This window comes from Doryrhamphus excisus, linkage group LG17, assembly GCF_037039965.1.
Source record: "Doryrhamphus excisus strain RoL-2023G ecotype Guam linkage group LG17, RoL_Dexc_Guam_v1.1, whole genome shotgun sequence".
Taxonomy (NCBI): Eukaryota; Metazoa; Chordata; class Actinopteri; order Syngnathiformes; family Syngnathidae; genus Doryrhamphus; species Doryrhamphus excisus.
The window spans coordinates 611,008-622,500 of record NC_136373.1 but is presented as its reverse complement, the minus strand read 5'-3'; the positions used below and the strand labels follow the sequence as shown (position 1 = coordinate 622,500).

Below are 11,493 nucleotides of genomic sequence, written 5' to 3'. Positions count from 1 at the left end.
AAATAACAACCAACCAATAATCAAGTAGACAGCAAACAGCAATAAGATGCTAAAAGCGTCTTATATTGCTTCCATTTATCGGTAACAATTTAGAAAGACTTGGTTGTAAAACGTCATTAACAGGCTTGGTTAACATTGAGGGCAGACAAAGTAGTCATAAAAAAATAAAAGAGGAGGTCATTCATTTGATATAAAAGATAAGAATATGAATGTATAACTTACCTTCGTGTGTTTGTGATAATGTTGCATGCAAATTCCACAACAATACCACAGACGCCGAAAGGAGCAGCCATTGGTTCATGTTGACGGTTAATGTATTCACTCAAATGTCACCATATCACATGAGGTCCAGGCGGTCCCCCCCCCCCCAAAAATAAAAATAAAAATCATCAAACGTCCGTACTTGACTCTGACTGCCGCAATCACAGAGGAAAAGGAGTGGCAGCCATTATTTGTAACAGCAGATGAAAACAGCCAACTGGTGGTACTTTATTTTGAGCGGGACGTCCCTCCCCGAGGAGGCTCTGTCATTGGCCAGGCAACAAGTTTTTCCACCAATCAGAAGCTGGTCCGTCTGGTTTTATTTGTATTTATTGATTCCATGAACAAAGGTCACAGCTGTTTCACTACATTTGCATAAACTGAAAAAAAATACTTTTTGTAGCAAAATGTGACGCAGAGTTAGTGTTTATTTTATTTATTTGTGTGTATTTTATGAACATTACAAAAAAAAAGAATCTAGATGAGCATTTGAAAGTAAAGCCATCAACATGAATGCCATGCAGCCCTTTATTGCCAGATGTGTTTCATGGCGTTCCTGCGTATGTCTAAGCAGCGGCGCTCTGCCGTGAGTGGCTGCACTGTTCCCGCCGTGAAGAGCATCTTTGTCCCCTTTCTGCCTGCTTAATCACTCCTTTGATGGGCAGGGAGCAGCCGCCCATAATGCTCACATTGTCACATGGTGGAGGAACCTTCTGCCCCCAAAACAGCCTTAATTTGTGACCATGGTCTCCAAGTGGGCAACATTCCTCAACATGACCGCGAAGCTGCTCGCTCATGGATGAACGTGAGGAACGTGGAGGAACCATGCAGACCTTTTCAATGGACGTTTCATCATTTCGCTCACATTCACTCCACCTCAAGATTTTTAAATTGGATATTTTGGGGGGAGGGCTGCACGGCGGTCGAGTGGTTAGCGCGCAGACCTCACAGCTAGGACACCAGGGTTCAATTCCACCCTCGGCCATCTCTGTGTGGAGTTTGCATGTTCTCCCCGTGCATGCGTGGGTTTTCTCCGGGTACTCCGGGTTTCCTCCCACATTCCAAAAACATGCTAGGTTAATTAGCCACTCCAAATTGTCCATAGGTATGAATGTGAGTGTGAATGGTTGTTTGTCTATATGTGCCCTGGGATTGGCTGGCCACCAGTCCAATGTGGACCCTGCCTCTCGCCCGAAGACAGCTGGGATAGGCTCCAGCACCCCTCACGATCCCAAGCCAATCACAGTGCCTCAGGGCTCTGCACTAGGCCCCCTCTCATTCATTATCTAAATCAACAACCTAGGTATTAATGTACTAATGCTAATTTATATTTCTATGCTGATGATGCAATTATTTCCTGCTGTGGATTGTCTGATCTGTTGATCATAGCAGAAAGCTTTTGTCACTGCCCAGCACTTCTTATTTCACTTGAAACTTGTTGTCGGTGAAGACAAGACAAAGCTCGATTCTTGATTCCGATGCCTTTAAAAGTCAGGGTAATAAAAGTCTGCATGGTTTAAAGGAAGGTGTTCTTTCTTATTTAAAATGGCTGAAATCCTGTGAAAAAATGCTAAACCGTAGAATAAAAATAAATTTATAGCTGTGAGGTCTACGCGCTAACCACTCGACCACCGTGCAGCCCCCCAATTCCACAAAGATTCAGTAAAAGAAAATGGTAAGTGACCTTCCACCACCAGAGGGCACCATTTAAATTTAAATGGAAGATTCTCACAGAAAATATATCATGATATTTTGAAAAGCCTGAATAGGTAGGAACGTCTTCCCGAGTGAGTGGAACATTTGGATACGAAACAGAGGAGAAGTTAGCGGACAAAAGTTAGAATAAGAATAGATGAAAATAGCCAACTATAATAACATTTGTGACAATAAGTAGTTCTAACTGCAGGATGAAAGCTGCAGGCCGTGTCGTCATCTGCTGTCTGAGTGGCAGGAGAGCCAATTACCTGCCGCCAATTATCCCGGGACTACTGATGCAGTGCTGTTTGGACTACTCTTTGCCAGGTGGTCTTTGGTTCCTCGCCTGACTCCTTCCTCCCTACGTTGGAGTCGACCTTCTTGTCCTTTCTGGTCCGTTTGTGGATCCTATTGTTCGTATCTTGTGATGATTGGTGGCTGGAGTTGGGAAGCTCAGACCAGCAGAGGCGGGGCTGTCAGGCGCACCTGCAGCCAATCAGGGCCATGACCTTCTTCAAGGGCACCTATGATGCTCATTTTTGGGCCCTTTGTTTGAGTTGTGGTCTATATTTTGGTCCTGGTTGTGACACTTTTTTACTTTATTAAACATTGTTTTACTCCCATTGTGTACTTTTCTGCATCTTGGGGTCCTATCACTGTAATATTTAATTTCATGATTTGATGTGGTGTGATGTTTAAAGTGCTGCAGATTGCAGGACACTTTGACAAAACTTTGATGAAATAGACATTATCATATATTCCAGGTGAACTGTTCCAATAATATGTAGTGTGTGTATTAAATATATATTCTGGCTAATTTTGTTCAATACTTTGCCCTCCATTGCCATAGAAACCAAAGACTAAACTCAAAGTGCTTGTCGTCCAGCAGGAGGAGACAGAGCCTGAAGATGGGAGCTGCTGATTCCTTCTCAAATTCTCAGGTTAAAACTCAATTGTCATTTTGAAAATTGTTTATTTTTTATTAGATTTATTTATAGTATATTATTATAAGGCCAAATTGAAAAAAAAGTCTTACACTTCCATGTTTTTATTGTGTTCTAAATGAAGTGATCCCATACCAAGTACGCTCATCACAGCATCGTCCCCGGTGGCCCCTTCTCAGGCGAGCCGGGGGGGGGTGACTGCTGTGGCCTTTTGCGGCTATGGCTCCCTTTCGAGATTGATGAATTGATTGTGGCGCTGCTGCCAGTGTGTCTGTGCCCTGGGCGAAGGCGTCCCGGTTACGGGTGGGAATCCCAGCTATGGCATCTGCCCCGGGGGCTACTATTGTCGCCGTCCTGCAGGGGGCCGCAGAGCCGGTAGCCCTGGGAGCGGCTCTGCCTCACATACTGCTGTCACACCCCTGGAGACACCTCTGATGAGACCAAGTGGCTCTAAGCGGTGGAGCTGGTCCACGGGGAGACTTTATGGTTGTGCCAAACTGGTCTCTTAATGACAGCTGAGCAAGGCCACAAGGACACATCCATCTCCCCTTCAAGGTTCCTTCCTTCTCTGGAGTCACAAAGTCAGTACTGTAGTTGCACTCCTGCGATGGAATATTTCACCGAACATATTTTTGGAATATACAGCATTGGTTTCAACCAACAAGGAGTCATAAATAGGATATAGGATTCATTTTATTACACAACTTGTACAGTATTAACATGCCTTTTCAAGCATTCCCTTGCCTCCTTTTCTGAAAACAATGCAATGCCAACATTCTCAAAGACGGATGCCAGGTTAACAAACGAACACTTAACTACTCCATCCGTTGGAAAATCAATATTTGTACAAGTGTAATGTGTTATTTTGTGCATGAGGGTACCACAGGTAAGAGAGATCAGGATGTTCAAGCAACAACTGCATTGTGGGATATTACTGATTGTGTCAGATCCAATGCAGTCGGCTTGAAAAGCACACATTCCAAAACACAAAGACTTCTCTCCCTCATCGATGGCTACGCTGGTGATAGCAACATGCGGCCTGCGGTACGTCCGTGGGCCGCATGTCATCGCCCTCATAGGATCACCAGTTGGTGTATTAGCATGCAGGATGAGAAGCGTGGGGGCTCAATGGGAGTCGACCCTATCAGACTTTAAATGTTGGACTTAAGCAGGATAAATAAAAGTAAACTATGTCTGGAATTAAATTACTATTATTTAATAAACTATTTCTATTGTAAAAAAAAATCTAAATAGACACTTTCAACAAAACAAAATATGTCCTATACATCATTCAGTATAACATGGCTTTTGACAAATAATAAATATGTGACCTTCGCAAGTTGATAGTACTCTGATATAAGCGGGTTACTCCCGCTTTACTATGATGACATTTTTTTACAGTACGGAAGGGAAAGTACAGCTAAGTAATATCACTCTGCAACCACGTTTAGACCTTGAACACATAATATATACATGTAGACCTGATCAAGATCTTAAGACCAGTTGAAAAAAGACTAGATTATACAATTTGCACATTAAGAACTTAGTCAGGTTTGAAGTAGAGCTACAATATGCAAAAGCGGAAGGGGGGGGGGGGGGGGGGGGCAAAAAAAACATTCAGAAATGACCTTCTGCGGGAAAAAGGTTCCCAAAAAAAAAAACGATTTGACCTTTGACCACGGAGCATCAAACATGGGACATTGAAAGGTGGAAAAAAGTTTCATTCTCTGATGAGAAAAAATGTAACCTTGGCGGTCCAGATGGCTTCCAATGTTACGGCATGACGAGGAGATCCCATCTGAGATGTTTTCTCAGGGAGTGTCCATCATGATCAGGGGTGCTTTTTCATTCAGAGGAATACTGGAGCTTCTGTTGGTGCAGGGTCGTCAAACGGCGACAGGTTATGGGCAGATGTTGCAGATCCTGGCTTGACCGAGGACTTCTTCAGGGGGTATGGCATCACTCTTTTGGACCATCCCACATGTTCCCCTGGTTTAAATCCCATAGAGAACCTTTGGGGATGGATGCTAAGGGAAGTTTATAAAAATGGCCATCACTTCCTTGGTGAAGCCATCTTCACCACTTGGAGCAACGTTCCTAATAGCCTCCTGGGAACACTCATCAAGCATGCCCAGATCCCTTTGTTAAAGTAATTAACAAGAACGTTAGAGCTACGCCTTACTGGGTGGTACTGAGAATTTGTAGTAATTTTTGGAGTGATAGGCTTAGACTTTTGATGAGCTGACAAACATCTATTTCACTTCAATTGTTCTTTTCAATAAATTCATTTTTCAATGTGTTTTTTGTCATACTCCCCCTTTAATCTTTTGCGTATTGCAGCTCTACTTAAAACCTCATTAAGATCCAAATGTGCAAAAGGTCAATTCTATCTATTTTTCAACTGGTCTTAAGATTTAGATCAGGTCTGTATTCCTGTACAGTAACTTTATATCATAAACATGGTTCATCCCCATAATTATGTATCCAGTGTATCGAATGCAAGGTACTTAGGTCACATGATTAAAAACTGTCCCCGTAGATCCAAACAAAGCAATAAATAATGCAGTAAAAGAATATGAGAGGTTTTTGAGGGGAGGAGGTGGTGGGGGGGGGACTGAGTCAACTGCAAGGGGCCTTCAGCGCTTCCTCTCCACGTATGCATCCATAAGAAGAACAACCCGGGGGCTCTTTCACTTTTTGTTCTTCAGCTGATTGGCCAGCCAGTCCAAGCCCTCGTAGAGGCCGTCCCCGCTGGTGGCGCAGGTGGCTTGGATGTACCAGTGGCGATGGCGCAAGGAGTGCAGGCCCAGTTTGTCGGTGATCTCTGCCGCGTTCATGGCATTGGGCAGGTCCTGAGGAAAAATGGCCGCATTTCCTTGGCTGATGTAAAAATGGACATAAACAGAAGACACACAAAACGATACCTGCTTGTTGGCAAAGACAAGAAGAACGGCATCCCGCAGCTCATCCTCAGCCAGCATCCTCATGAGTTCCTCGCGGGCTTCATTCACACGCTCACGGTCATTGCTGTCCACCACGAAAATCAGACCTGCGGAGACCAGCGAACCGCTGTCTTGGTTAACACGATGCTAAGGGATACAGTGGAACGTTTAATGTACACAAAAAATATTTCCCATAGAAAGTCATGAAAATCCAATCATCTGTTCCAGGGTCAAACTGTCACCATATGAACAGGAACGTTCTTAATACTGATGACATTGTAAACATGCATCGTTCACTGAAATGTCCTGTACGCCACTGAATTATTCATATACTGGAAATACACGATGATATTTTCGCCTTAATGACTTTAATAAGATGTATTGCAAAGGTCAGTTGCATTATGGGCATGTGTATATTCACCGATAACTGACTTTATCTCCAAGGTCTCTAACATGTAATGTCCCTCTGATGTACTCCTTCCTGATCCTATCCATCCTGGTCACTCCCAATGAGCTTGCCGTCTAGTAACGTAAATGAATATCAGATTTCACTGAACCACAGAACTAAACGCTCATTATTCATTTCCACTAGTGGCTAATACTTATGTCTATAATACTTATGTCAATATTCAAATGCACATCAGATATGATCTGATTCTATCCAACATGGCCGACTCTGGCTCACCCTGAGTGTTTTGGAAGTAGTGCCTCCACAAGGGCCGAATCTTGTCCTGGCCGCCTACATCCCACACGGTGAAGCTGATGTTCTTGTATTCCACTGTCTCAACGTTGAAACCTGAAGAAGGAGAAAGGAAGAGGTTGGATTCCGCACTGAGCGTCGTTGTTGTCCGTCCGACTCACCAATGGTGGGGATGGTGGTGACGATCTCTCCCAGCTTCAGCTTATAGAGAATAGTGGTTTTCCCCGCGGCGTCCAGCCCCACCATGAGGATCCTCATCTCCTTTTTGCCTATCAGGCTCTTCAGCAGGTTTCCAAAGATGTTGCCCATGACGACCGACTGCGGACTTCTCGACTGCAACAAAACTGTGTTAAAAAAAACAAAACATTTCACCACACACGGCTGCAACTGTGGACCACATTTTAGTACGGCTAGACGGCGCGGGAAAACAAGTGCTTGTGATACGGCGGCTCTTCAAAGGCTAGGGATATTATTACCTTGTTACACTGGAAGCACATCACACCTTGGAAGGCCACCATGATGCATACGCTTCACGTAGATGAGATTTCATGTGCATGAATGCATGAATGCACGAATGCAAGAGTAGGATGCTGTCTTTTTTTTTTTGCAACGGATCTTCTGCCAAAGTTATATCATTAGCTAATATAGCTATTTAAACATATTACTAAACTACTATTACTACTACTACTAATACAGATGTAATGGAAGCATTTGAGCAGCCAGTAATTCAACATCAACACTAAAGACTACTGCCATTGTGGCAGGTAAGAAAGGTATTTTAAACACATTAAGTAGCATCATAATGCTAATTATACTATGCTTCATTACAGCACTGCTGCATTCATTTTGCTGCAGTACATGACACCGGGTGTACCTAATGAAGTGTCTAGTGATGTAGCAACTGTTCTGTTGACACAAGAAGACGAAGAAGTAGACACTAGGTTCTTTATTACCTAATTAAATAATAACATAAGGTGATAAAAGTGTGCCGGTTATTGAAATGAGAAAAAAAGCACAACCCCGCGTTACGTCCGCTAAAAGCCTCGTTGTCACGACTAGCTTGCTAGCGTCGATTAACGGTCGCGTATTTAGCAAAAGAGAGAAAAAAAAAAGCTAACGTCCTTCGTCCGTCCCGACCGAGACGCGGTTGTTAACGGCAGGAATAACTCCCGGGTTCGGCTCCGTTATCATTTCATTCACACTTACCCGTCAACGGACCGCCAGGCTACCAGCTTGATGCGGGAGAGACGCTGGGGTGGAAGTCTCGCGAGGACACGGGCGCAGAATCTCGTGATATTTTGGTTAAAAAGTACAAATGAATCAACTCCTCCACTGCACTAGAGCTACAATTACAATTAAAGTGTTCCTTTATGAAGTAACGCACCAACACTACATATTAATCTGGCTTTGACTGCTTTCATTTAGTCTTTATTTGAATGCAGCAGCATCGGGAAACTAATTAAAGGCTTGAATAATTAACACAGGAATCGTCTTAATGAATAAGTAAAGTGCTGACTGTAACAGGACGCTTGTGTTACCCCTCCCATCTTTTGTACTTCTATTACAAGTTTTTCCAGAGCCCCCAAAAGATATAGTACATATATAGTACTATGATATCTGTACTTATGTACAAAACACAATGACTACCTTCAGTTATACAAGCCTGGAAAGGATTAATTAATCACTGATAACTAGAAAACACAAAGTCTTAAAGGGGAACTGCACTTTTTGGGAATATTACCCATCATTCTAAATCCTTATGTGAAACATGAACACATTTATTTCCCTTTTTTGGTGCATTCTAGTACGAGAAAACAAGTTTAGCTTGTTTAGCTTCAGCTAGCTAGCAGCGGGTGTTACCTATTTTAATGCTAAAGCTCTCACAAAAAAACTAATAAAAAACAGCAACATTGCCCTATTAACATAACTGACTTGTATATTAACCAAGCTACGGCGATATTATTATTGTAACAGCTAACATGAAAAAACATTTTTGTCTCACAGACCAACACGACACCTCGCTAGTGTCATTTACAGACAGAAGAGTGGATACCTAGCCCTCCATTTCGCTACAAAGACTCAACAAGATGCTTGTTTGCCGTCAGCGTTTTTTTTAGCTGAGGACTGGATCACACGTCTTGTGCTGGAAGACACGGCCATCCCAAGGAGAGCGGACATCGGAAGTGTTGTCGCTGCTGTTGACAGAACTAGCATAAGTACGTGTAGCTCCTCAATGCTCCTCAATAAGAAGTCTGAATAGTGTTTGAAATCATCAAAATACGCCAAGATACTGCGACTATTACATGTTATCATCAGTGTACGTGTTAATTAAGTTAAGTGCAGTTCACAATAATGTTGTACGTGATCACATATTGTTTTTCCCTTTTCTGTGTTAAGTTAATTTGAGCTAGCTTACAATGCTGTCATTGGGAAACACATATTTCGACTATGAAGCCCTCTAAAAAGAAACGTTGCATAAACATGCTGTGATCATGCATTAACAAGTACACTGATTAGAACATGTAATACTTGCAGTATCTTGCAGTATTTTGATGATTTGAAACATTACTGAAACGTCTTGACTTCACATACTGCAGCATACCCGGCTGGAAAAAAACAGCATAGACCCGCTACCAGCGTAGACCTTATCTCTCGAGAGAGAACCTTATCTCTCGTATGGGTGGCTTTACATACTTCACGGATGTCTAACACCTTAGTGCCATCTAGGGGAGTGGAAGTGCAAGAACATGACAACTACTTTAGCTTAAGCTATCCCATTGTTGACATGCGACACCACGGTGTTCCTTTAAGTGGAAGACGACTGACAGCATCAGCGTTAGCATGTTTTCCTTGTCGGTACAAGATAACATATTCATATGTTCTTAACAGTTGTCCCCTCAACGTTGTGGCAGGTAGTGACGCTGGGAAACGTAAAACTCAGGTTAATGGCGTCCATACCCAAAATACATAATCAGATTTTTCTCCAAATCCGCACTTTGAAAACCTGAAAAACTTTAGTTTCAGTACCAAATATCTGCAGGCTGGTGTGGACGATAGTGGCTGAATAGTGGAAAAAGGACTTTATTGATGAGATACAGGACCTTGGTATACCAAGGAAGCAAGCTGGTAATTAGTAATGGTGGTTTTAGAGGTCTTGCAGGCCTTGCAGTCCAGAGAACCGGGTATGAATCCTGTGTGTGAATACGTTTTGTCCCGGTGTGAACGTTTTTTTTGGTCTGGATGTGATTCGCTGACGACCAATCCAAGGTGTATTCCACCTCTCACCCAAAGTCAGCCTGGATCGGTTCCGGGTCACCAATGAGTGAAGTGGTTTACCGTAGAAAATGGATGAAAACCGAGTCCAATTTGACTTCACTCATTCATATACGAGCCTTTCGAGAGCCAATCCCAGTGGTTTCCGTGACACTTGATGTGGATTGATAAACGATAAACGGGTTCATCAATCTACCTATGATAAATGCTAAACGGGTTTATCAATCCAGCGGCGGAAGGCAGAGGAACAAAGCGGCGAGCAGATGTTTGCAGCTGCAAACCAGGCAAGCACGGCTGGGTTTTCTGTGAACTGAGATTTCTGGCAAGGGTTACAAGGGGGTTACGGCGAGCCGGGGCGGCGGCGAAGGTGGGGTGGAGAGTTATGACTTAAAGGAGGCTTCCCTCTGATGTGTCTGCCAGCACGCACCCCAGCAAACACAATCACAAGTCTGGTTGGTTCTGCTAGCTGAACTAATGAGGGCCCGCATGTCCAGGGCAGGTGCTTTGATGTTCCGGGTAGCTGCTTCCTTGTGTTTTCCCTGCCGCTCGCCTTCCCGGGCCTTGTCCCCACATTAAAAACGAAAGGGAAGTTGAGAAGCAGATGTTTGGAGGCTTGTATTGGTACATCGTCATCCCTTCCCGGTGCCCCCATTTGTCCTTTCGTCCCACGCTATAACACGGATCCATCTCTCGCTAAAACGCCTGACTTTATACATACAGTATAATCATCATGTCAATCATAGCGGCTCACTTTTATCCCTCCCAACTTTTCTCTGCTCGCCTCTCTTTCATTTCAAGCCGTCTGTTTGTAATTACCGAGCCACTGCTGGTGCTGCTATGAATGAACGTGTCCGAGTCCGCAGCCTCCACCTGACTCCGTCCGACACATGGCAGAAGCAGCGACAGGAAATTCCCTGTTTCAGCAGCTCAGGATGAAGAAATCCAAAGCAGATATCCCGGCCCTTATCATTCCGTGCCGGTCGCTGTCTCTGTTCCCATCACCGAGCCATCCATTCCGGCACCGGCTCTCTCATTCCTCGGAAGTCAAGAGATATTTACCCAAGTCTGTACAAACAATACTTAATTGCCGTTAAATCCAGTGGCTGCAGAGGTTTCCCGTGCAGACGACCAGTATATTAAGAAAGATGCGGCTTTAATGCCAGGCCAGTGGTGACATTAGCGTTTCCTGGCATGCATGACAATCCCAAAGATTGGGATGGTGGACTGTCGCACATGTGCCTTTTTTTGTACTTGTTCAGTCCATGCATGTTCTATCGCCTTGGCAACAGAGTTAGAGCATCTCAGCAGCACGTTTCAGTCGGTTTAGGAAGTCTGAGCAGATGACCTGTGATGCAGCAAAGTTTCCCTGCTTTCCTGACGCGTTTCTTCAGTAATAAAAGTCATCCTTTAAGGAAACAATATCCTGTGGCCAATAAAAGCCCCTCTCACAGCATGAAGGGGCTATAAAAAAAACGCTCTTGCCTCCAAAATCTGTGCTGCATTGAGCGTTACTACTAAAGCGGGACCAAAAGAGGACCGGCGTCCATGTCTTAGCAAAGAGTCACACGTACCAGCATCGTTATCACAGGAAATCTCTTTCATAAAGTCGTTGCTCATTTATGGATTTTATTTAAAACGGACACTATGTGGAATCATACCACCCATGGATAAAGTCAAC

At 43.8% G+C, this 11,493-nt stretch overlaps 2 protein-coding genes across 2 annotated transcripts in view; both read right to left on the bottom strand.

The window, feature by feature from the left end:
* erbb3b (erb-b2 receptor tyrosine kinase 3b) overlaps nucleotides 1-362 on the bottom strand; it is an 11,667-nt gene extending 11,305 nt beyond the window's left edge. Inside the window, exon 1 of the mRNA XM_078798058.1 lies at nucleotides 223-362. Coding sequence (XP_078654184.1) covers nucleotides 223-301 — 79 coding nt within the window. The 5' untranslated portion in view covers nucleotides 302-362. The remainder of the gene's footprint in view (nucleotides 1-222) is intronic.
* A 4,150-nt stretch (nucleotides 363-4,512) lies between these two features.
* arf3a (ADP-ribosylation factor 3a) lies at nucleotides 4,513-8,132 on the bottom strand. The gene is made up of 5 exons (XM_058085503.2): nucleotides 7,749-8,132; nucleotides 6,704-6,886; nucleotides 6,528-6,638; nucleotides 5,825-5,949; nucleotides 4,513-5,752 (listed from the first exon to the last, which is right to left on the bottom strand). The coding sequence occupies exons 2-5, from the start codon at nucleotides 6,849-6,851 to the stop codon at nucleotides 5,591-5,593; spliced, it is 546 nt and encodes a 181-aa protein (XP_057941486.1). The 5' UTR covers nucleotides 6,852-6,886; nucleotides 7,749-8,132; the 3' UTR covers nucleotides 4,513-5,590.
* Nucleotides 8,133-11,493: the final 3,361 nt, after the last annotated feature.